The 27,117-nt window shown below is 41.1% G+C and overlaps 1 protein-coding gene across 1 annotated transcript; it reads right to left on the bottom strand.

Moving 5' to 3' along the window:
* Positions 1–461: 461 nt before the first annotated feature.
* Positions 462–27,117, bottom strand: BVES (blood vessel epicardial substance). The gene is made up of 8 exons (NM_001001299.3): positions 26,746–27,117; positions 23,233–23,460; positions 21,593–21,717; positions 15,308–15,495; positions 14,278–14,386; positions 12,033–12,200; positions 8,794–8,935; positions 462–753 (listed from the first exon to the last, which is right to left on the bottom strand). Exons 2-8 carry the CDS (start codon positions 23,447–23,449, stop codon positions 629–631), a joined length of 1,074 nt encoding a protein of 357 aa, NP_001001299.2. The 5' UTR covers positions 23,450–23,460; positions 26,746–27,117; the 3' UTR covers positions 462–628.

Here is a 27,117-nt window from a genome sequence, read left to right as displayed (position 1 = left end):
AATTTTCAGGAAACACACAGATGATTCAGTGGGCATTGTGGTGACGGGTTGACTGTTGGACTAGGTGATCTCAGTGGTCTTTTCCAACTTTAATGGTTCTATATATGTAAATACTTGGACAAAAATAATAAAAAAGTCATTATTACAACTGTGGAGTCAAGCTGTCAGGTTTGGAAATGCCAGAATTAGTAGCAAACACCTACCACTGTACAGTAGGTACTATTTCACAGGAGACTTACAACAATGATATTACCTAAAAGAAACCACACCACCATAACTTTGGAAACACAGTTTAAAAATCTCGCACTGAAAAGTACTAAGCTGTTAAAACTTAAGGAAATGACTCCATCTCTACAGTCTCCAGGCCAGTAAGCCACTGAACTCTAAATGTATGACATCAAGAGCTGGAATAAAAACAAAACAAATATCCACATCGAGAGAATAGACAAAACCCACACAGGTTTGTTTATTTCTTTATTTAGAAGTAAAATTGTGACATTTCTGTCTAGGAGCCATTGACATATGGTGTGGTAAATTCAAAGACAGAAAGACATTCTTAGCTTCCAGATTCCTTCCTCTCGCCCTGGAGCTTTGAGCAAGCTCTTACACCATCAGATGACAGATTCGTTCAAGGCAGCCGCTGCAGCTCAAGCTTTTCAGCTGACGGTGCTTCAAAGACGTCATCTTCAACGCTTTCCTCTATTGGCTTCATCTTTGCTGAAGTTCTCAGGTAGGGTGATGTCCGGCCTGGGCCTGCCACAGTGCCAAAGAAATTAGCAATTAGTTTAACAATACATACTTGCTATTCATACCAATCTGTAACACAGAGTATAGACTCTGATGATCCTTTTCTAGTTCTCTCATAAGAGGATTTTACGACTGAAGGTGTCTTTTTTATTTGGCTACAGGCATGAAGAAATCCTAGGTGCAGGACAGCCAAGCTGACATGCAGCAGGAACACCTTCAGGGTTCAAATCCTACAGCCACTATAGGCTTCAGTGCAAAACCTGACTGCTTGAGATGCACGCCTCGGTGTCCTTGTGAACCACTTTCTCATTTTTAGACTTGATACAGGCTAGTTTGTTCAGTAATGGGGATCAGTATATCAGTTTAAGAACCAATATATTCATTTAGCAAAAGGAATCAATGAGTGCTAATTCTAAGTCTTTCCATTTCAACTTTGCTTGCTGTGTGAACAGCCTTGTTTTTCTCAACGATTCTGCTTCACAAGAAGCACTGGAGCCGTAATAGACTCCTTATACCTTTGCATCCACCAGGTGCAAGGACCTCTTCCTCAGATTTCTCATATATTGTTTTGGATTAGAGTGCACTAAGATAGAAAGTTGCTCATTGTGGCCTAGCAAACAAAAAAAGTTTGCCAAATTGGGGAAAAACAGCTACGGGTCAGCCAGAAGTCTCTGTGATGAAGCTGATGATGTAAAAACAGGGAGAAAGTAAGTGGTTGAAGACCACAGGAGGCTGCTACTGCACACTCCCAGAGGGACATAAGCATATATGATTGAGTTATTGGAAAATCATGAATATATATGCAAACATATTGCATATGTATGTCTTAACTGTTTAGATGTAGAACCTGATTCTGAGGGAGTGTGCTTGTTTTGTCAAGTTGCTCAGTATGTATTGCGAGGAATAAAGGAATGCTGCTTTCTAACACCACAATGCAGTGAGAGAGTTTTCTTCCCAGACTTCAAATTTTTCTCCTAAGGGACGCAAGGACTGGTTGCCTACATACAGAAGTTCCATACAACTGTATACTTGCTCTCGCCATGAAATAACTCTTACATTTGCTGGCTAACCTCACATGGGTACACGATCTCAGCCCTATCTGCCTTAAGGTTGTAGGCAGCTGAACAGCTACCAACAACCAAAAGAGTAGGGAAATCTCTGAAACACTATTCCAGAAGAAAAGAGCAAGAGGCAGTGGTCCTGTCTGACTGATCACCTGCATACAATCTACAAATGCACATTTTCTGGAAAAAAGTATGAATAGCTATCACACAATTCAGGGTTGCTCTCACTACATAAAAAAGGGCACACACAGCAAAGCGCTCTGCTGAGGAGGCTGATGAGGAAGAACTTCTTTCTGCAGTGTATCTCACACAAAGAACAAACACTTGCCACAGGCAAGACCAGCCAGTGTTACAGTATGGCATTTTTAAGTGACATTCACACAAATGCTGTTTAGCTTTCTAGAATTTTTATGTTAAAAACGTATTAGTATTTTATTCTAGCACTCAAAATGCTATTTTACGGGCACGATAAAGGATTACTCACACATTTTTAAGAATTGGAATTGTTAAGCACTCCTTTCTACACAGATGGCCTTTTAAACATGTGACAACCACATCAGTTAGCTATCTAAATCTAAGGTTTAGCTGTAACACTGCCCTTGGTGGGAGACCAATTACACTCAAAGGTGAAAGGATGCCTGAAAGTGTTGGATTACAGTTTCAGCTTTCTTTTTTTCTGTTTTTTTTTAGTTTTAGATTGGTTTATTGCAATTTTTAGAATGGTTTTGTTTCAAAGTGCTTACTTCTCTTCAGAAATCAGAAGAAAGAAGCTGTAACTGCCAAGCAGGGTTCCAATATCAGGTCTAATGCTGTTGTTTGGTTCAGTGTCATACCCTTATTTTCCACAACCACAAAACCTTGCCTGTTCATGCCTCCACCCAGTGCTGAACAGAAGTTTGAGACAGAACCAGACCTCAAATGCAGGCCTTCAATACGCTGCTCCTGCACTCTCCTGAGGTGCTAAACTCAAACACCTACTAAAATGGTATTTCCTATGAAACCCGATTTTGCTATAGCCCATAAGCTGAGTGCAACATGGCAAGCACACAGTGAGAAAAGGCCAATAAACATACTATCTAAACAAAACAGTTCTACATTCCTGCTTAGCTCAGAAATTTACAAATTCAGATTCATAGATCAGCAACTTTGAGTGACCTAAAGCAAGTGTAGCAGGGCTGGAGCACCTCTTCTATGAAGAAAGGTTGAGGGAATGAGGCTTGCTTAGCTTGGAGAAGAGAAGGCTCCGGGGAAACCTCATTGTGGCCTTCCAATATTTGAAAGGAGCATATAAACGGGATGGGGTGCAATTGTTTATGAATGTGGATAGTGATAGAACTATGGGAAATGGTTTTAAACTGGGACAGGAGAGGCTTAGGTTAGATATTAGGAGAAAGTTTTTCACATTGAGGGTGGTGACGCACTGTAACAGGTTGCCCAAGGAGGTTGTGGATGCCCCATCCCTGGAGGCATTCAAGGCCAGGCTGGATGTGGCTGATGGCAGCCCGGTCTGGTGGTTGGCGACCCTGCACGTGGCAGGGAGGTTGAAACTCGATAATCATTGTGGTCCTTTTCAACCCAGGCCATTCTATGATTCTGTGATGCTATGAAAAGACACTAACTATATCATTAGTAAGTACGACTATCAAGCAATAGAGTTACTGAACAGAACCCAGTAATGAAATGTTTTTGAAGGACTGAAAGCCATCTGAATCTGTCCTTCTGATTGAGTTTAACTACTTCTGCTTACCTCATACTTTGGAAAAAGAGATAAATCAATTTCATTTACTAACAAGTCGCATACAGATGGATCACGTATTTCAAGCACATGTACCATAATACACAAATCTCACTTTAATACCTTTTGGAGGACGCTTGCTGAGTTAATGTGATGTTATCAACAGAAAGCATCATGCTGCAAATGACTCACTCCGTAAGCATTACAGAACTCGTGTTGGTTATTTCCTTAATATAAAAGCAAACAGTTAGTCGGGTTTCTTAATTAATTAAATTCAAAACACAGTTTTGTTAGTAATTGTAGTTTGTGGCCAATTCTTTAGAATTTTTCACTCTTCCACTGCTAAGCACTTTGAAAATAGCCTTACATCAGTTTCTTTAGAAAATGAGTCAACATTGGTAATTCTCAGAACAGCTAAAAGCATAATTAAATGTTTGGATTATACAAAATAATAAACGTTCACGTTTTCAAGAACATGGAAATTAAGAGAATAAGATCTGTTTTAGTTGTAGTAGTCAAATATCATATCTGTAATGGGAAGCTTCTGTCCACGCACTTGGTCATCCAGCAATGATAAGACAGAAATTGTGCAGAACTTTTGTATGCTACATTTCTCTCATTTGTTGCTGCTTCTTCTAAAAGAAATACAGCTGTCATTTCCATATGCTCCTCACTGAATATTCTGCTTGGGTTTTTCTTGTTTGTTCTTAAGAAATCAGTGCGTGATTGCAGGAGAATCCAGGGGAACACAGCACTGGGGCAGTATGCCTCCATACGTACCTCATACTGAAAATTAAAAAACACACATGAAAAAAGACTGACTGTGCTGTGTGACAGCACTGACGGTTTTTGAAAACAGAACAGTGGGAAGGTAAATGGAAGCTTTTTTCTTCTTTCCTTGTGATCTGAGAAAAAGTACATACATGGCCACAGCACGATGTCAGCACAGATCTTCAGACAGAGCTCACCTTGGTAGCAAGCCCATCACTGGACAACAGCATTACACAAGAAAAACAAACTAACAGGTTATTTTGGCAAAAAGAAAGACTAAAGCGTTATGATTTAGTCAGACAAAACATCTTTTATCAACTGCAGGAGTCAAAATTCCACATTAATCAAAATGCAAAGAACCACCAACTGATAGTATTTCCTGAGGTGTACTTTACACTGCATTATGGGTAACTCCCCCTGCCTCCCCAAACGTAATAAGACACGTTGTATTCCAGATGCTGTTATCACACCTCTTGTTGCCAGTGGTGTGGTGGCAGAGGCACAGCCAACTGTTATTTCAGAACATAAAAGAAATTTCAATCTCTCTGTTGAGGAAAGCACACACCACACACCAGAAAAAATACGGTACACAAACCAGGAAACATACAACAAGTGTTTTTAACAAGTACTTGCTAAGAACGGGTGCATCTCAGGAATTAATGTAATTACAGCTGGAAATGTCAAGCATTTAGATTACTTTCTCCCAAAGCTGAAATACTGGTGTAAGTGTTCTGCTTCTGAAAGAGAATTTTAAATCCAGCTAATTGCACAAATACACATTTACAATTTCTTTCAGGCTTCTGAGAGTGCCAATTTGTTTAAGTGCCTTCTATGCAAAGGACCAGCTCCAGTGCATAGAGCTTTGCCTTGAAACAGGTGAAAAGCCAGCTGAGAGCTTATGGGTAAAGATCAGAGAACAGACCAACACAGGAGACTTCACAGCAGGTATCTGCTGCCTGATCAAGAAGAGCAAGTAGATGGAAGCCTTCTTCAGATAGCTGGATGATGTCTCACAGTTGAAGGCCTGGGTACTTGGGAGCTCTGACTACCCATGTCTGGTGGAAGCAGGGCCAGGCACAAGTAGGCCAGGAGGTTTCTGGAGACTGTAGTAGACAATTTTCTTGCAGAAGCGATCGATGATCCGATTAGGGGAGGTGCTCTGCTGGACCTGTCACTGGCGAACAAGGAAGAACTCATCAGGGAGGTGAAGGCTGACAGTAACCTTGGTTGCATCTTCCAGACGCTGGTGGATTTTAAGATACTAAGAGAGGTGTGCAAGACAAATAGGAGACTTATAGCCCTAGACTTGAGGACAGTGAACTGCAGCTTAGTCAGGGATCTACTTGGCAGAAATAATGGGGCCACGGCCCGCGAGGGCAAAGGGACCCAACAACAGCTGGCTGATCTTCAAGGACACCTTCCTCAGAACACAAGAACAGTTCATTCTCAAGTGCAGAAAGTCGAGCAAGCGTGGCAGAAGGCTGTCACAGAGGAACAGGAAAGTTCTGACAGAGCTCAGACACACATACAAAGTGAGAGCAAGGATGAGCTCGGGAAGAATACAGAAACATGGTGCACACATGCAGGGATGGAACTGGGAAAGCCAAAGCTCAGCTGGACTTGGATCTAGTGAAAGACAACAAGAAGAGCCTCTCCAAACACACTGGCAACAAAAGGAAGACCAGGGAAACTATGAGGCCACGGCTCAGAGGGGCACAGGATCTAGGGAGAAAGCACATGGAAAACCTGAGACAATCCACACCTTTTTTGACTCAGTTTTTAACTTAAAAGTAAAAGTTTGTCCCGAGGCTTCCCAGGTCTGCAAATGTAGTGGCAGAGACTGGGAGACTGATATTTTACTTACAGGAATTGGACTGAGTTAGGGACCACTAACGCTAACAAGCCACACAAGAGACTCTGCAACTTCCTGTTCTGCATCCATGAGTGCTAAGGGAGGCTGAAGCAATTGCGAGACCCCCTCTATCACCTTTGCAAGGTCACAGCAATCAGAAGAGAGGAAAAAGGTAAACGTCACGTCCATTTTCAAAAAGAACAAGGAGAAAGATCCAGGGAACTACTGTTCTATCAGCCTAGTCTGAGGTTCCCAGAAAGATTCTGGAGCCTACATTCCTGGAAACTGTGTCCAAACACATGAAGGGCAGCAACATCACTGAGAACAGCCACCATGGATTTACCATGCTCAGATTGTGCCTCATCAGCCTGACCAACCTTCTGTGTAACAGATGACTGGCCCTATGGATAGAATGTAGTGAATGTTGGACCACAGCAAGGCCCCGAGCAGCCTGCCATCAAATCCATCCAGCAAAACTGTTGAGAAACAGACTGGACTACAGCACGGGTATAAACTGGCAGGATTGCTGACATCACAGGATAGTGAACAGCAGTACAGAATCCAGCTGGCAGCTAGTTACTAGCAGTGTCCCTCACAGCTCAGTACCAAGGTACTGAAACTTCAGCATATCTTTATTAATGACCTGGATGATGGAACAGAGAGCACTACTTGCCAATTCATTCATGACAGCCACGTAAAGGGGGAAACCATATCCCAGAGGATAGAGCTGCCAGTCAGATGGGCGTTCAGAGGCTGGACAAATGACATGAACTTCAGAGTCAAATTCCTGCACCTGAGACACTACAAACTAAAACAGCATTACAGGTTGGGCACTGGTTGTCTGTGAAGTCACTTTTCAGAAACAGACCTGGGGGTCCCGGTGGACACCAAACCAAATACAAGTCAACACTGTGCCTCTGCAGTGAAGAAGGTCATTCACAAATTGTGCTGTATTAGCAAAAGCACAGCCAGCATATCAAAGAAAATGGTTTTTCTCCTGGATCTGGAGTGCTGTGTCCAGTTTTGAGCTCTCCTGTACAAGAAAGTCATGGACATACTGGAAAGAGTGCAGTGAAGATAACCAAGGTGGTCAGGCTGGAGCACATGGCATACACAGAGAGGCTGTGAGAACTGGGTGTGCTCAGCCTTACAAAACAGAGGACTCACAGCGAATCTTACTGTTGTCTCCATCCACCTAACAGAACAGTAAAAAGAAGACAGTCACATTCTTCTCAGAGGCATGCATTAAAGAACAAGGGACAACAATCATAAGCTGCAGTAAGGGAAATGTTTTTCACCACGAGGGTAGGAAGGTACTGGAGTGGGTTGCTCAGAGAAGGTACAGAATGTTCAACCTTGAAAATATTTTAAGCTTGACCAAATACGGCCATGGGCAACCTGCTATAGTAGACCTCACTTTGAGTATGGTGCTGGACTTGATCCAGAGGTCCCTTCCAACTCAACTGTACTGTGATTCTAAATGTTCTTTCAGGAAGCTGAGGAGAAATGAAGAAAATAACACTGAAGTTTTCACCAACCCTTAACAACTATATAGCAGCTGTCACTCTAGACATTCTAGCAGGGTGAAACACTAGCACAGCTTTTGCTTCCCTTTCTCTAGGAATGCAGACTAAATGTAAGGAGTGAAAACAGATAGGCCCTCCAAGTCTGCAGGAGCTCTTGGGTGAGAGCTGTGAGGAACACAATGGAACAATTACATTGTGAAGTACCTTTTTTTCCTCAACTTCAGCAGAGTTTAGCTACAATAAATAACTGCCAGTGATTCTTTTCCTCATACATCTAAATTCTAACTACCCAAGAAAAAATATTCCCTGAATCAAAGTAAATAATACTATGTGATCCCTTATAATTGCTAAACAGCTTATGGCAAATGAGACAATTGAGCATCTAATGTTGTTGTTGTTGTTTTCAAAATCTGCTTTCTGAGTTCAGACTATTGTTTAAGTTTAATTTTCACAAATGTAAACAAGAACAAAAGCCTAGAAAGAATTGTTTAAAAGGATTCTCTAAAGGCATAAATTCCAAGGCTGGAAGCAAAAGGTCAGACATGGCTTCCCTCACTTTGTCTGTTCTGTACTGATCCCATCATACAAAGCACAAGAAAGTAGAGCCTGACAGCACGTTTGGAGATTTTCCAGGTGGCCTCAAAATTAGTTGTGCACCATCTCTCTCCAGACCCTGCCAACGCAATCTGCCTCAGAGGAAATGCAGAGCACCCAGTTGATGAGGGTAAGCGTTTTTTAATTTCTACAAGCACCAGTCACAGACCAAAGGAGATACTACTTTGACAGGCACTGCATTCACACTGCTTTGCCTCATTGCTATAAACATTCCATGTTATATCTATACATTCATGTTGTACCGCAAATGACTGCAATACATGTTGCTTTTTCCACTGTCTACATGAAGTAGCTTCAGTTAGCAAACTAAGCCTTACGCATTTACAGATTCCCTACCGTTAACTCCCTACACTTGGTTGGTTTACAGCAGCATCTCATAAGCTACATTCTGCTGCCACTGAAGACAACAGAAGTTCTACAACCATCTTTAGTGATCAACCAAGCTGTGTTCAAAACCGGTATGTACTATTTTTGAGCACTCACGAAGAGAAGATGAAGAGGAAGTCCCGCGAAGAAACATCTGCAAGCCATCCTCACTGTCACTGGTACTGGCCATACTGTTCCTCATCTGCATCACAGAGAGCTGTGAGCAAAGACTTGGCTGCCGATCAATCTTTTTTGAGGCCTAAAAAATATATAATATTTTTTTTTAAAGGGGTCAAGTAAATTAAAAATTGGAACAGAAAATAGCTATTCCTTCTGTAGTTGACAGTCTGGTTTCAGCTGTGACTTTGAATCGAGAAATAGCGAAAGATTCTATGCAGTGTAAATCGATTTAATGCAGATACAAGATGCCAGTAATATACTGGAATTAGAACATCAACAGCCATGAATTATTCACTTTTAATTCTTCTTTGTACTGACTTCTCAGGTATTTTCCTACAGACAAATTTCTTTTTATTATCTGGCAATTCATCGCTCAGGTATGTTTTGCAGTCGCGTAGGACTTTCATGACATTTTATCTTATGAACTGGCTCTTGATTCTGATGAAAACAAATAAAATGTGTTGTGTGACCATTACTCTCTATGCAAAGATCTTGGGATTTTCCATTTACTTGGAGTACTCTTTCTGAGATGTCTTCCATCACATTAATATGAAACAATACACTGCATCTCATCCGGTATTATTAAGAGTCAGAAAGACAGGTGTGGCTGAAAGGTACAGTATGTATGACAAATGCATCATGCATAACTCAATTCTACTGAACTTTAACAGTCAGGAATTAAAACTTCATTTCATGTAGAATGATTGCTTTCTGAAGTGTTTGTGATGCAACAGTTAAAATAGTCTTTCATGTGATTACTTTCACTAAAATTAGAGTTGCTGCAAACTGAAGTTAAAGTGAAAATATCGTTTAATGAAGAAATATACATGACTGTGAAGCCAAATATCTGTATATGGTGTTAGCTCTTCTAAATGACTTGTGAAAGAAATATATACTCAGTGTATAAATAACTCAAAGCTGCTGTTAGCTGGAATAAAGTTAAAAGGAACTTCTCTGTTCATACTGACACACCTGCATGTTATGAAGCCATATTTGAACCCCATATGGATAAACACAGACAGGGTAAATGAAGAGCCAGAAAGTCCCTTTCAGCCTTGATCTCACCTAGCCCATTGGGTTGGGCGTCTATTTGACTTTCCAGGCTCTGCAGATACAACTGAACACCAATCAAAAGAAGCATTTTCAATAGTGAGGACTGCCATGTGATGACACCAATACCTGTGCTTGCAGCACAACGCAAGGATTTAACATTTGGAAGGTATGATAAGGACCTTTCACTTAAAATCAACAAATTAAGATCTTACACTGAGTATTCCATGTGGTATTGTCAAGAAATACTATTGCTGCAGTTCTCTCATGCCAGAAGTCAGCAACACAAGTGTGTTGTGGATAGCTTTGTACACCAGGCATAGTAACAACATCCTAGTGTACCTGAAGTCATCCACACATTAAAAAGAAAAGAAGAGAGTGAAAGAAATGGGACAGATAAGCTGAGAGAAAGGTAGAGAAGACGACAATAAATAGGAAATTGAAAAAAAAAAAGAAAAAAGATGAGGAAAAAGAGAAATAGGAAAAAAAAGAAAATTGATAAGGAATGTGGGAAACAGCAGTCACCTAGGAGATGCTGGCTGAATGCAACCCATAGTGTAAAAAGGAAGCGTGGTACTACGTTTGTTCCAGATGCCATACTCCAGAAACGACTGTCTGCACAAGTGTACTGTATTAAAAAACAAAAACATTTCTTTCCTGTTTTCTTGCCATCCTTTCACCATCCACCCTTCAAAAAGAGTTAACCACATATTTTATAAGATGTACATTATAGATGGTACATTCCTGCTAGATCACTTATCTTCTTGCATTAGTAAGACTTACAACCTCAGATGATCAATGAAAACAAGGATCTGAAACAGTTTTGAGGATCTAATTGCAAGACAGGGTAACCCTCTGTTTCACTGACCGGCGTAATTCTGTATGTCCTTAACCAGAAGGCAGAACAAGCAGTGCTTTAACAACTGTCCCTTCAATGCTCCTTTATTTTTCTCTTTCCATAGCCTACTGAAAATTCAGAAAACTTTCAATTTTTAATTAATCATAAATACATTACACATGAAGCCTACTGATATATTTTGTAAAGTAGCAGTGGCAGCCACTCCTTTTGGATCTTTTTCCAGTAAATTCACAACTTTGCAGAAATAACTATTTAATATACATTCATGTGGATGCCCCATCTCTGGAGGCATTCAAGGCCAGGCTGGATGTGGCTCTGGGCAGCCTGGTCTGGTGGTTGGTGACCCTGCACATAGCAGGGGGGTTGAAACTCGATTATCATTGTTGTTCTTTTCAACCCAGGCCATTCTATGATTTTATGATTTATATATGGGCAATCTGATAAGGATTTTTGCTTTGAGTTAGTGCAAGTTAATAAATACAGAATATGAAAACGCTGTATTAAAATTTCCCAAGCTTCTCACAAATGATGGTGAAAGTTCATCAAATAAATTATGTATGAGAATCCTACAGCGAGTACATAAATAATAAAAAAAACACTATCAGCAGCTGAGTGGCATCCCGTGCAAATGTTGAAAAGCCCTGTAACTAAGGAAGGAGACAAAATGAAAGTAAAGTAAGATAATCGATATATCCACAACTACAAACAGGCCATTTACCATGACACCTAAAACACATTTCCGCTACGTTCAGAGAAGAATGAGTTGCAGTCAGAGTCCTTAGCAAAGGTATTTATATGGATTTCATGCCTTCTTCCACTGACTATCAACCCGACATTTTCTTTTTTCCCCTCATATTTGCAAACCACAAACACACTTTGATGTTATTCCTCTTGGCAAGATGTATTAACACAGCTGTTTGATTCCAGCAGGGGAGTTCTTTTAAAAATGTCCTGGAGCTTCTTTGTACCAAGGTACCCATTTATTAGTAAGAGAAGATATCCAGGAAGAAGCACCTTCTATTTACTGGGCACCATGTCCACCAGCTGACTAGCCAATCTGTTCAGAATCTGTTACTCACCTTTCATGCACATTGCAGTGCTAGCAATAACCAGTATCAATGGCTGACAAAAACGTTGCACTGACTCACACTTTGTCACTAAAAGGCAACAAATATGAATTCAGCAGCCAATAAAAAGGTACTTTAAAGTTGAAGCAACTATACATTTACCTGTGTGTAAATTCCAAAACGAAACTGCAATTGCTTACCTTGTCATTTAAGGTTGGGTCATTCAGTGAATAGAGTTTATTTGTAATATCTTTGCCAATGAGATACTTAAAGATCTCATAAAGAAATGGCTCAGTTTCCAGAAAGTATGTCAGTCTTTCCCTGGACCAGCAAAGGAACTTGCAATTATCATCTGCGATAATGGTGACCTGAGAAAACACACACAGAATTAGCCCTTCTCTTTTGCTTGCAAACAAGCGCTACCATCTTATTTGTGCCTCTAGTTAAAATAAATTTAAACCCACATAACTTTTTTGGTACCCCTTAGAAAATTGTATTTACAAATTTAAATCTTCTCAGATGGTTATTATCATCAGATTTTTATCTGATAAACAGACCAGTTTGTTTTTCCAAGAGATCTGGTGGGAGATAACACGAAGGGAAAGTCTCTCAGAAGTTCCAAAACAGAAACATTTATGTTACAATAGATTCATATACATATACAAATATATATATGCTGATGACACATCCCTGCAGGCCTGCATGCTACTTGGTTTTCGTTCACGTGACTGTGACCAAGCAGGAAGAACTGGTGCAAGCCAAACGTTTCCACGAAAGAGTTTAAAAAAGGATACAGTAAAAAACAAAACCAAAATGTCATGCCCTTTTCTCTTCTACCTCTGGATCTTACAAGCACTACCTCTCTGCACTTGGATCAGGGACCCATTGGCTTAGGTACTGAGTTCTGCTACGGATGGCTGCAGCCAAATGAGGAAGGCATTAGCACCTACAAATTCCTGGTCAGACTTGTCCAGCTGTGCCAGCGGAGGGCAGTGGTAGACAGAAATCAGCTCTGGGATGTTGCAACAGCACGCTTTGCAAAAGGAATTCAGAAGAATTTATGAAGACATAATGTCCTATCACAAACTACCTTTACCTAAAATACACACACACAATATAAATACACACACACACACATATATATATATATAAAGCCTAAGATAAAATGGAAAACCGCCACATATAGTTGAGTTTTAACTTTACAGTCTGTGAGAGAGGAATATAAGCTTGAGAAGAACTTGGCGGCATTGCCAGCAGATGGAGTCCCTAGGATGAAATTTCCATCCTGTGTTGACGGCGCTGCCAAGAACATTTGTGTGTCATAGCAAACTGCAAGCAAACCTCACAAGTGAAGGATACACAAAGTGCCAAGACTGCAATAATTTTTCAGGCAGGAACAACTAGGGGCGTGAGTCTTTTCCCTTCAGCAGAACTGATTCATATCTAGTAATTTATAGAAGAAATAGATGGTACCAAGAGGGGTACAGCACTGCGGGACGCCTTGCTGCCATGAAATGAATACATCCTGACAACTATCTTCCTTTGGCACTAAGCCTAGTGCTTGACTGGAACATGTTACATCAATCACTGATTTTAGATTCTGCCCTACTCTTCCTCCCTCTTCCTCTGCTATGATATCAGCAGGCACGTATCCAGCCCAGACACAGGCAGTCAATATTACACACACAGTTGAAGAACAGTAAGAGGTAAACAGTGATTTCAGTAGTATGTGGAAAAAAAACTCTCAAATAGTAGTATCTTTAGACAATAGCTTGTGGTAATATATTCATTAATGTTCTAGTATAATTACACTGCTAGAGATATACATCCTTATTGTTCCACCACTAAAAATACATACTCTTGTTGTTCCCCTAGGAATATTTTAATTCTAAACAGTGCAAGCTCTTTCAATTCATGCTGTTTTTACAACTTTTATGACTAGTTCTTGCATTTTTTTTAAATCTTTCATTTTAGTAATGAATTTAGTAATTACATTATAATGTAATTAATTTCCCTATTCTCTTTTTGAACTAGCGACGAGACTGCTCACGTCTCACCTCAGCAAAACTCACACCTATAAATTAGTAGTCTCAAATAATCTTCCAGCACAAAATAAGCTTGCAAACAGTAAAATGAAAGAGAATAACAGGAAAAGACAGACTGCTCAGTAAACACCATCATAAGACCGTTTTGCAGCATTTCATTTTAAAAGTTACTCTTGACGTGGTCCAGCATCAGACACCACTATTAGAAAGCCAGCAAAATTACACAGCCAAATAGTCCAGTACTTCCTAAAATTATATTTAAGGTTTGCTGTTGTCGGTTTTATTTGTTTACTCTGAGTTTTTGTGTGTTGTGTTTGAGTTTTGCTTTGTGTTGGTTATTAGTATTTTTTTTTAGTTGTCTCATTAGCTCACATCCAATGACATTTAAGCCAAAGTGTACCTGGAATTTTTCACCCCGGTTCATCTGAGTTGATCGAAATTCAGGTGAATCTATAAAGGCACAGGGGTAAATATTATGCAGAAAATGCCCTCGATAAGAAACCTTCATTCTGAAAATAAGAAAGTATGAAACATCATTTCAAAACCATGGAGGTTGACTTATTTTATCTAAATCTGAATATGATTACTGACAATGGTAATGCAGAAGGCAAGAGATTGAAGTATGTACATCTTCTGGAGTTGGAGTCAACCTACTTTCTGCCTGAACCTCCACCAAATCCAATTGTAAGGTTAACAGCCAATTCTGGTTGCCTGATGTGGTGCGCAGCCTCAAAACACAACTGTCAAAAAGGAAAAAGGTCTAAAGCATGATGCTCAGAATCAGGCTTCCTTTAGATAACTAGCTTCAGGAATGAGCTGCTAATGACTTTGAAGGAAAATGATGAAACCTGATGTCAGCACTCCCAATAACAGAGACTGCTTAAAATTCTGGGCATAACTTAGCAAGAACCTCAAGATCATAGCCTAGACATGGCAATTTATTTTACCCTTTCTCATTTGGGTCTGCCAGCTAGGTCTGGGCAATGCACCTTCCCCTTTCTGTCTGCATGTACAAGTGTAATTAAGCAATTTCAACAGGCCTCTTGGTTTATAGCCTAATGGATGGTTACTTTCTCCTTCCCTCATGCACGACATTTTTTAACTTTTAAACCTGAGAATGCACTATGGAAAAGTCTTAGACACTTAAAACTAGAACGAACTTCTTGTTTGTTCTGGAAGACTCTTCGGTGTTGTAAGAATGTAATCCTCATTGAAATCAATACAGCTGCACACACACATGAAGGTACAATGTATTTGCATTAAGAGACATCACAGTCATTTGGAAAGAATACCAAAAATAGCATATGGACGTATACTACGTGGTGGTAGACCATAATGTGCAACAAACAGTAACACTTAACACAAATATCCACCAACTTTCTCATGAATTCAACCATCACACAACACGTAAAAAGCTTTATAGCACCTACTTCCCCTTCAGCAGGATGCTTAGCCTGTCATCAACTGATGTTTTATCCTCTGCAGCATAAGCTTGACCTGTCTTCAAAGTCTGAATGTTGCAGAATTGCCCAGTTAATCTCTGGAATAGCTCTGGAGGCACATGGAGTGGTTCAAACATTCTCTTGTACAGGCTGCTGAGCTCTTTCTCTATCTTGATCTAGAATGCAAACACCAAAGACATCAATGCAAAGAGACAGTCTAGCCAAGAAAGGGTAATACTGCATGCATGCTTTAGCTGCTAAATCTGAGTAACATCTTTATATTCCTTATGTTTAGGCAAGAAAAGAACTGGTGAATGTGACATCTATCCACAGTGTTGCCTATGACAGGGCGACCAAAACCTTAGCTAAAACTAGCAACCCCAGCCATCTGGTGCTTTAGGAACAACTATTCCATATAAGAAGTATGGTGAATCAGGCACATGGAATCTTTTGAGACTTAATCTGATCTACCAGTGCATAGAACTTGCACCAGAATTACACAGGAAAATAATGAGATTGCCTGTACTTCCCACACCATGCCCACAACTCATTTTGGCTATCTCCTGGGCTCTCCTGGGAATCTTTCATCCCTTACTTCTTGGCTTACCTGCAGCAGAAAAGCAGGACTATGAGTCCTAAAAAACAAACACATCATTACAACACACGTGTGTTGTGGGAGAAAAATACTACTGCCAGCTGAACATCCTGCATCTAGGAGCCCACCTAAATTCATGCAGCAGCAGTAAGGGAAAGGAAGCTGGCTGAAATACCAAGCCTGGAGATCTTTCCTGAATGAAGGGAGCAGGGAATAGGACAGAGTCCTGGCCTTCCCTAGAGCAGAGGATGCTTGAACAAACAAATTAGAAATAAGCACCAGATTATGACAAGGTGATACATAAATAGAACAATGACAACAACAACAAAAGGAAAACCAAGAAAGAAAAATAGTAGAAAAAGAAGTAAACAAGTTACCACTTCAACAGCTGAGAATATTCCAAGTTTACACATCTTCTAGATTATTTTATTTATTATTATTATTATTTCCATATTAAAAATAGGGAAGAATAAAGCAACACAGAAGTTCAGGAGTCAATTTTCAGCTCATGGCAGCAAACAGAGCAAACTGAGAAAGTTCTGAGTACTCTGTGCCTGGAGTAGGATGCGGTCCGAAATGACCAAGAGAGTTCCTGGACTAACTAAGGCTCACAGTGAATTCAAACTCTGAAGTACATACAATTTCCTTCCCAGAAAACTATTTCAGGACAAAAAAATACTAGTCTTCAGCCCTAAGAGACTTATATTTCACATCAAAAACTCTCCCTGTTCTGGTAGAATTACATATAAGTGCTGAACAGTAAATAAAAAAAATCATGACATTTAACCATTATTTACATTTAGAACAAACTGAGCTGAAGCAGACTTATGGAACCATATTTGAAGAATATCACCCATAGACTCAGCTACTGGATGCCATCTATCCCAACATAGAGGCAACTGAACCCCATGGCAATCGCTTTGGAACCGACAAACACATAGGCATAGATGGTGGGTTAATCCCACAGAAACAGTATGCAGCTATTTATTAAATTTCTACACAGGAAGAGATAAGGCTGCTTTGGTGACACTGACATTACCACTTCATGACATCTCAGAATGGTCTTAGTAGCCTTCATTTTCCACAAAAGCTTAACAAAATAATATCCCAAACCTGCAGTCTTCTACCCAAAAAATAATGCAGCCTTACTGCAAAACAGACACCAACACCTATTTTCAAAGGCTTAAAATGAAAAACTCCTGCAAGAACTTCTGAGAACTTTTTCATTATACATAGCAAAATTTACTATTAACTTTGTTAACACTTACCACCCACAACCATATTAAAATATTTAGGTTTTGTTAATTTACTTTTTTGATGTGTTCATACGTATGCTTCAATCAAATGTGACTCACTGTCTCCTCAAAACATTTCATTAGATTAATTTCATTACTTTGTCAGTATTTTGTTACATGGATTACCTTTTCCTATAATACCACAGAATATACATGCCACAGAAATGCTGCCAGGACTGTGAAAAGGATGGCTGGAATACAACTGTTCAGGCAGTATTAGCAATAAAGTCAAAGAATCATGGAATGTCTCAGGTTGGAAGGGACTTCTTGAGATCATCCTGTTCAAGTCTCTGCTCAAGCAGGGCCACCTGGAGCAACACCACCCAGTACCTTGTGCAAACAGCTTTAGAATCTCCATCCTTGACAGTATTCAACCACCCCTCTGGGCAACCTGGACAAATGCTCTACCACCTGTACAGTAAAAAGTGGTTCCTGATGCTCAGATATCACCTCCTGTGTTCCATTTTGTGTCCATTGGCTCTTGCCCTCGTACTAGGCACCACTGAAAAGTGTCTGGCTCTGTCCACACTGCACCTTGTTCTTTGGTACTTGTACACAGTGAGGAGATTTCTGAGCTTTCTCTCCTCCAGGCTGAGCTGTCACAGCTCTCCCAGCCTCTCCTCAGAGGCTGCAGTCCCTTCCTCATCATGGCCCTCTGCTTGACTCCTTCCATTATGCCTGTGTCTCTCATGCTGGTGACTGCCCTGAACTGTTTAATTTCAAAGTATGTTCTGCATACACAAGACATTAGGCAATTTTTTTTCCCCACAACCTTGAGGAGCTCCCTCATTTTTAACAGATCTATCAATTTAATTTGTACCTCTGTCTATCCATCACCACTGCAACTCTAAGAGAGACAAATTCCTTCCTCAGATGAATACAAGCAGCTCCCAAGACTCCTGAATCCAAAGCAATGCATGAGGAGAGGATTCGGCCCTGGAATGCTAATCATTCCCTTAACTGAGTACACAATTCATGATCTTCCTCTAACGTTTAACACTCATAAGAGGAAGAAGGCACAACTACTTTCCTAAAGATTGATTAGGTTGAGCAGTGTAGGCATACTTTCGATGGTCTTGCTTGTAACAGACTATTCACCTTTCACGTGCATAGTTGACTGCTTCTCCAGTCATACTCATGGGTCATATTCCAAATGAGCCATACGGGGAGGTGTAATGTTTTGTTCAGCAGTGGTTGAAATATTCTGGGATTCTGCCAAAGCTCCGAGTCAGAGCTCTGTACGGACACTGAATAGAATCCTCCAGCTTCCACTCAGACTAAAAAAGCCAAATCTGTGAAGCCCCAAGGAATCAAACCCACAGAAATAATCTTCCAGTCAGAAAAGAAACTCACTGCATTTTGCATACTCCATTTAATAAAATAAATATTTAACAACTGGAAATATTAATTATTCATTTTGTAATATCACTAGCTTGTAATTACTCTTCCATTCTTTTCTTTCCTTAAAATTGTAATTTGTGAGGATGACTAAATAAAATTGATTCTGAAATGGGCAATAAAAAAAAGCAGAAAGACAAAACTCATTCAAAATCAGTTCCTAATAATTTCCTTTCTTCCTTTTTAGGCATTTTCCAGCTTTCTGTAGAAAAACACTTAAAAAACTGCCTTACAGTTCACAGTAAATAGAATACGTCAAACAGCTACAAAGATGTGTGACTACCACACATCACTTCAAGTAATCCTGTTGCTCATGGCCTGTAACAAAGTGATTCATACACTGTTTGGGATGCTACCCTGTTTCCATGTAATTTCCACCACTGTTTAAATTCATGTGATCTACTAAAAATGTAGAGTTCCATTTTCAGAGATACTGACAAACCATAGCACCACACCTGCAGTGGTGGTGGGAATACAAAATTCCCAAGAATCAGACCACAGATCCCAGTACAGTTTATGTAAGCATTAAGTTATTTGACTTCTTCCTTATACTGCTACAAAACAGCAGGGAAATACAATCATCAAACTATTACTACATAAACATAGGTTAGTAGTTAGCAATAGCTGTACAGACTTATTCTCAAGCCAAAGGAGAGGGATGGCAATATCACACCTCCCAGCAGCTATTAGGTAGGTGGGTTGAATTACCCTGGACAACTACCTTAAGCTGGATGTGTAACTTGTAGATAGAGTGAAACAAGGTGACTCCAACTCCTCATTACTCTTTTCTAAAGTAAACCTATTGCCTCAGAAGTAGAAATGACAAGTAATTATTTGTACTCTTTGAAAGTGCTCTTAATCGTTAGGCTTGAGTATTACACACTTCATTTAAGAAGCCTTTCATTTCTGGAATGAACTATGCAGTATTTCAGTATCAGTATGTGAGAGAGACTACCTAAGAGAACAGCTGATGCCTACACAGAGCACCCTCCCATTACAAGTATTTGATATTCCTCCTACATTTTAACATTTCTGTTTCCTGCACACTCCTATCTGTATAAAGCGGTTCAATACTGAATAAGATTGAAGGAACTAAAGATTTACTAAAGGCACAGGTGGTAATGGTTTCAAGATTTTAATTTGTTCTCTATCCAAGATTATAGAGAATGTCAAGAGGTTGTCATTCATTCTTAAAGTCAACTGTACTGACATTTGTTTTAAGACTACTCTTCCAGTAGTAATGTCACTCTCAGCTGGAGTGTTTACAGAGGCTTCATACAGAATATGATTCCAGCAAGATCCCTAGTTTCATTCCCTAGATCTGGTCAAGACCAGATCTCCAGATGTCCCTCATGTCACATCCTGCCCATATGGGAAACAAAGGGGTGACCCCTCACCAGGGCAAAGTAGAGGTGGAGGAGAACCTTCCTCAACCTGCTAGCCACACTCTTTTAATTCATCCTAGGATACCACTGGCCCTCTTGGCCACAAGAGCACACTGCTAGTTCATGGTCAACCTGTTGTCCATCTGGACACTCAGGTCTTTCTCTGCAGAGCTGCTTTCCAGCAGTTAACCCATCCTTTCCACCCCCTAATCTGTACTGATGCATGTAGTTATTCCTCCCCAGGTATAGGACTCCAGGCTTGCCCTTGCTGAATCTGAGTTTCCTCTCCAACTCTCCGCACTGCTTTGATGTGGCGAAGAGATTATTTCCAGCAGTTTTGTTGTATCAAATGCTAAACGCTTCTGGAAAACACTTGATTTTAAGTAAAAGCAAGGTTATTCTGCTCAAAACCTGACAATCTGACACCACGTATTCCTGTAATCTTCATGTTACAAATCCACATGCCTTAGACTTTGCAGACCACAGAACATAATATTAATACTTTGAACACTTAGCACTTCATTAAGATTTGAGCAGTATGTAACAGCAAATATTATATTACAAGTTATCTAGTTTTGACATGCATATACCAGCAGAAGGTTAGGTTGCTTATCATTTTGCAGAGACAGAATGCAACTCTGGATGAATAATAAAAACAGAATACCTTTCTATTGGGTATACATTTAGCTGAAGGCAGGGGAAAGTATCCTCTGGTTTTGGTTTGTATTTCAAATATATAATTATGGTGCATTTGAAGGAAGGTATCTTAATGCACCCTTCTGAAGGCAACAAAGGGAGATGCAAAATTCTCAGCTATGACTCTCAAAACTCAATGAATACAATGAGCGAGCTAAAAGAAAGCATAGGAGGAGGAAAGGGCAAAAATATTTTATTTTGTTGTTTACTTTCCTTTTTTAAAAAATAGCAGAATCTCACTTATCTTTTATTTGCATTTTAAAAGAACGTGACAGTAAAAACATACGGATGAGCACACTTGTGTGCAAAGTAATGAGTATGAAGGTCATTCATAAATATTGAAGTAGGAGTCTATTTGGAAGCTTCTAATTTACCAGTCTGCTTTCTCATCACAGGGGATGTTTATGGATACAGATCAGATAGGAAAGTTTTGTCCTTCCCAAACTCCTTAGTTTAAGCAATTACTGTTCTGGAGTGTTCAATTTTAAATATCTTAGTAAGACTTTATTTCAGGAGATCGATGTGCATATGCATTTACAAGTAGAAAGGTGGGCAAAATTACAAAAGACAGGAACAAGGGGAACTCAAAAGTGTTTCTGGTCTCTTGGCTAAGAAGCTAAGTAACCTTTTCCTTACTATCAGAAGAAAAAAGAAAAAAAAAAACAGCCAATAGTAAATTCTGAAGTCAAATCACTTTTCAGGAATATGGATTTCAAGAAAATACGTACAGAATCAGACTGACTAACAGCATTCTAATGGCCTGGATCCTTACTGAAGTTGTTCTGAACTAAGTCAACCAACAACTCCTGCAGAATTCAACAATAGGTTTGTCCAGCAAATATGGTCAAAACTTTTTTTCTTGCATCTTAATAGACTGGTTGTGCAATTTAGCTGATGTACATACCGGTCTTCTTTTATACACCAAGTATATGAAGTGTAAAAGGTTGACCACCAAAAACACAGAATTCCAGATCATTATGTCCAAGGCACAACGGTAGAGTGTAGCCCAAATGATGAACAATGCACATCCTGCAAAAATTAAAAAAGGAAATTAACTTTCACTGGCTAATAAACACATTCTCTTATAAAATCATCAGGAGCTTGTCTGCTGAGTGCAAATACACCCAAAAGTTTTACTACAGTTAGGCTCTGTGAATCAGCATATGCAGTGGTAGCATGAGTAATGACTACAATGCCATCAAGAGGCACTGGGACTGCAGTCCTGCTGTATAAGGCTATAATATTGGAGCAACAAGAATTCAAGAAGGGGCTGGGGACAGCAGAGAGGTGCAGCCCATGACGGTCTGTTACTAAAAATCACATAGAAAAAGCAGCTTACAAAACTTGATTAGTGCATTAATTAGACAAACAACAGCCTAGAAACGAATGCTCATTATCTGCATCAGAGACATTCATGTCTAACTAGGGAGCTGTACTTGCACAGAAATCTCCTGAAGTCGTGCACAGATATTTTTGAAAATGAAAGGGAGGCATCATCACTGTATTTTGACAAAGTCACAGCAGGAACTAGAATCCTCTGGTGTGACATCAAAGAGAAATTTTCAAATGCTTATTCTTTTTCAGTTACTTTGTTTTGAATAATGACAATTGTTTTACAAGATAAGGCATGCTTAATGATCAGGGATGTTATTTTTAGCCTACGAAAACAGTACTTAACAGATGATAGGTTATGCATCAGTGAGTCCCCTGCAGATAAATGCGAAACAATTGGCCAAATTCAGCCATGTCCAATAGAGATGGATGTAGACATATATTTTCCCTTAATATTCATGCAGAACAGGGATCAGATATGCAATTAAATTTCCTTTCCCTGTCTTTCCCTGAAGGTAATGCTGAACGTGAACTCAATATTCTGTATGGGTGTCTGGCCAGGCAGCATGTACATATGGATCAGAGAAATCAACACGTGATGGGTCCTGATCAGCTGCTAAATTAGACTAGGAAGAAATGAGGACAATAAGCCTGGAGGAGTGACACTGTGGAGCAGCAGAGGACAAATATCCATAGGGAATAGATCTTCCGCTGCCCACAGAGTGAATTCGCTTCCAGCTGCCACCTCATCTTAACAATTTTTTATTCTGTATCTGTTCAAAATGCAAGAAGATCTGTGGTCCAAAGGTCTCCAAAGAAAACCTTACTTGTTAAAGATTTACTAAGCCAGAGCGTCAGCCAATGTATTTACTTGAAGCCTAAAAGGTAAGGTCCTTAGGATATGAGCATTTCACTGCAATTTGGAATTCAATTAATTTTAAGCAGCTAGAGAAGTTTAAAGTAAATGCAGCACACTTGTTTTTAAGTCAACACCTATGCAGTTTTGAAGTCGTAAACTGCATCTCTGTGAAATTTTAAGACAAATAACCATTCTGGAAAATATCTGTCCAGGTCAGAATGGTCCTTGCCTTCAGCAGTACACAGAGTACGTGGACACATGCTGGAATTTCACTGTAATCTGGAGATGCTCCTCTAATACTGCCTGTGGCAGAAATAGGGAGGGTGCACATTTCTCCATAACAAGTCACCTACCTACGGTGAGCAAACCTCGCAGAAAAATCATATGAAGGTTCAGAGTCGTCGGAATAACCAGGCCAGCTGCAAAACAAATATTTGCCACGTGGAAAACAAGATGATGGATCTCCTTCCAGTTTTCACATGCAGTCTCGTTGAAAGGCACAGAGGTGGCATTTTTTAAGTCTGGAATAACGCCCAGAGGAGTGAGTGGGCTGATTGCCGTAGTGTCCATCTTGAAGAATCCTGCAAAGAGAAGACAAAAATAAAACCAAAACAGCAAACACACATCAAACTGAAACATTCATGGAAAAAAGCTTTCGAAGGGCAAGCTAGATCTCTGTAGTTCAGTAACACTTTACTCTCTCTTTTTCACCTAAGTGTTAAGCTTCAAGAGTGGTCTATTTCAAATTTTGGAAGGCATGCATAAACAACACTGTTTAAACACTAGCTGCTATAACTCACATTGCTCAGGGAAACTTGCAGGGTATTCCTTCACGGCCTACACAAATAAGAATCACCTTTTTGGTCTCCCATTTACTGAATGGCCCCAAGATCACAGGCCAAGTCAATAGTTCACAAGGGGAGATTAACCTGCATAAGAATTGAAAGCAAAAAAGGGTTCTTTAGGGTAAGATTTCCTTAAAACACACAGAGTCCTTCTTCTAAATAAGGACTGTTGGGTCCTAAGGGACGAACAATGCTGTTTCCTCGATTAAAAAAAAAAAAAGGCCAACACACCACAAAGTGAAAAAAAACAACAACAACAAAAAACAACAACAAAGAGCCTCAACATCTGGCTCTCCTGCAGGATCATTTGGGGGTCTGCTAAGCAACATATTATTTAGCATTAATTAACCAGAGAATGCAAAAAACAACTTGGTCTGCCTATAAGCAACCTTGCAGGACTCTGCAGAACTCCAGAAGAAAATGAGAATTAAAAAACTCGACACATCAACTAAAAAGATATAGGCTTTTTTTTTTTTTTTAATTCTTTGCACTGAACACCTCTTCAACACCTAATGTTGTTTCAGTGCCATCCATCCATTCTCTTACCTCCCCCAGTGACCTTGTGTGCAGGACTTAAGCAAGTCAAGCAATGCCTGAAAACGTCTCTCAGCCCCTTTTTAAAGCAGTGGGCAGAAAGACACCAGGAAAGAAAATTCAACCATCTCATAGCTGTTATAGCTGTCAGTTGCCCAGAGTGTGTCACAGATAAGGCACGCTACAGAACACACAGAGACATTTAGCAGGACCAAACGTTGCAAGGACATGGTGTACACTGTCCCTACATTGAAATGGTTTTCAAAGAAAAAAAAAAAGTATCTAATTCTTACAAAACAAAACCAACAACCAAAAAAAACACCACAGTTCTCTGATTTCTGTTCTTAAGAGCTCATTCTCCCAACTTGATTCCTGCATCAGTCACTCACAAAGGCACGAACAAACTTTATGTTGAGTTGCTACCAATCATCAGGATGTAACATTTTGCAGTGCATACAAGAGAACAGAGTATGCCCTGCTCTCCTAAGGCTTGGCTGGAACACCTCATGCATTTGAAGACTCATAGCCCATGATAGTCATTCTGCTCCTGCCAACCACAGGTTCCAGTGTCATGATCCATGCTGGGTATCAGGAAAAGGCTCTTCACCAGAGGGTTGTAAGATACTGCCACAGGTTGCTCAGGGCAGTGGTCATGACCTCAGTTTGCAAGGAGCATCTGGACAATGCTCTCAGTCATATGGTCTGATTTTTGGATGGTCCTGCATAGAGCTGGCAGTTGGACTCAGGGGCTTCTTGTGGGTCCCTTCCTACTTGGGATATTCTATGATTCCATGACCCAGCAGTCATAAAGCAGCACAAGAGAAGGGTTTCTCTAGCATCACCGACCAAGTCACTGGACCATCTTTGTCAGTAGAGCATCCAGAACTGTAACAAGGGGATGTTCAGTGCTTCTGAGCATTTGCACCGACTATTTAGCTGCCTAAATTACAACCTGGGAAGCTAAATCTAGACATGCCTATCTTTTATAAGCTTTAACACCTTGAAGTCTTCATATGATTACATTTGATACTGCAGCACCCTAGCTGTACTGGAAAGAGCTGGAAAGTTGATTGGCCTGAAAGTGTTAACCACAGCTAATGCCAGGAGGTCAGCAGTGAGAACTCTGATTTTTAGATCCAATTCTTTAGTCTTCACCTCCAACACTGTCATGTTTCAGCACGAGCAAAAAATCTGCTGTTCAACAGATGAACCTCAGTGCACTGAAGTTTCATTTTAGAAGGGCAGAAACAGCCCTTTACAACTTTGATGTGGGGTTATTTCCCCTGAGAAACTGTCCTGGTATAGCACAGGACTTCATGTTAACATCAAAGACGAAAGTACAAACAACATCAAACCACGTTGGAGAAAAGGGTGGAAGTAGCATCAACTGAAACATAAGTGTTATAGCACAAAGTTTTGTGGTACAAGACAATTAAAAGAATACTTTTTAATTACCAAATAATTTTTGTTTCATATAGGTTTAGATATATCATAGCAAGAGTTTATCCAGCTGACTGAAGGCTCAAGCCAGCCGGCTGACCTGAGAATGAGGAACAGCTTAACAGTGAACAAACTCAGTGGCACCGCAATACTAAATCTATCAGAAATTAGCACAGCTAACAGGAAAGCCTAACCAACGTTTCTTGTGTGCGTGACACTCGTAAAGAGTTACAGTAATACATTCTCAGAATGCAACTGAACACCCCTGCTGAGTTTGCCGCTGCATTTTCCTGCGCTCAGAACATCTTTATACACGACCAGACTTCTGAAATCCATTCCCAAAGGTCCCCAACACCTCAGATGCCTTCAAGAAGGGATTTGGAGAAGCTGTGCAGGGGGTTTGCCGAGCTCATAAGGGACACACAGAGCAGCCAGCTCCCACCGTGCACTTCCTAGAGGACACTGGTTCGAGGCACCATCTTCCTTTACATAACGAAGTAAGCGTGAATGGAAAAGCGGTGTAAGAAATGCTTCATTTCACTATGCTCTCTCGGGCAAGTTCACTTCAGTTAAACGTCGGCAACTACAGAAATTACTCTTCCTCCGCACCTGAAACCCGCCAAACTTCGCCGTGTTTTCACTCGGCGCAGCGAACAAGAGCACACACCTGCGAGAAGCACGTCCCGCGGGCTCACACACACGGCAGCCCGATGCCAGCACCGCATCGCACCGCAGCCGCGCTGCCCGCCCCGGACCGGCACCGCCCGCAGAGGCACGGCACGGCCCCACCGGACGCGGTCGCAGCTGCTGCCCGTGGCCCCGCTTTCTACCAACGCCTCCAAGCTTTCTTTTAGCCCAAAGCGCGCCCGCACCAAAACGGCTAACGAAGCAAGGAACCCATTCCCCTGGGTCGCTTTTAAGATTAACGAGCCGCCAAGCAGCCCGCCCTGCCCGCCCCGGGGCAGGCGCCGCACCTCGCCCCGCTGCCACCGTGAGCCGCGGCACCGCGCCGTCCCGAGCCCCGTTCCGCCGCCCCCAGCCCCTCACCTGTCCCCGTGCCCCCTATCGGGAGCCTTCGACAAAGTTTCCCGGACGAATGGACAGCACAGACCCCCGCTCTTCGCGGCTCCCGATGCCGACAGCCCCCGCCCGGCCCCGCGTCCCGCCGCGGCCCCCCGCCGCCGCTGTGACTAAAATAGGCAGCAACCGCCGGCGGGCTGCGGGAGGCGCCAGCCCGGGGCCGACAGCGAGCGGCCGCAGCGCGCAGGCGCCTCCCGCCCGCCCCGGGGGGCTGCGGGGCTGCCCGGTGCGGTGGCGGGGTTCCCCTCGGGGGAGGCGGTGCTGTGGACCCGCGGCGCGAAGCGGTGGTTTGATGCCTGATGTCCGCGGGACGAAGGGAGAGGGGCGCCCGTGTTCCCT

The sequence above is a fragment of the Gallus gallus genome, chromosome 3, assembly GCF_016699485.2.
Source record: "Gallus gallus isolate bGalGal1 chromosome 3, bGalGal1.mat.broiler.GRCg7b, whole genome shotgun sequence".
Lineage (NCBI taxonomy): Eukaryota > Metazoa > Chordata > Aves > Galliformes > Phasianidae > Gallus > Gallus gallus.
This window is presented reverse-complemented; position numbering and strand designations above follow the sequence as displayed.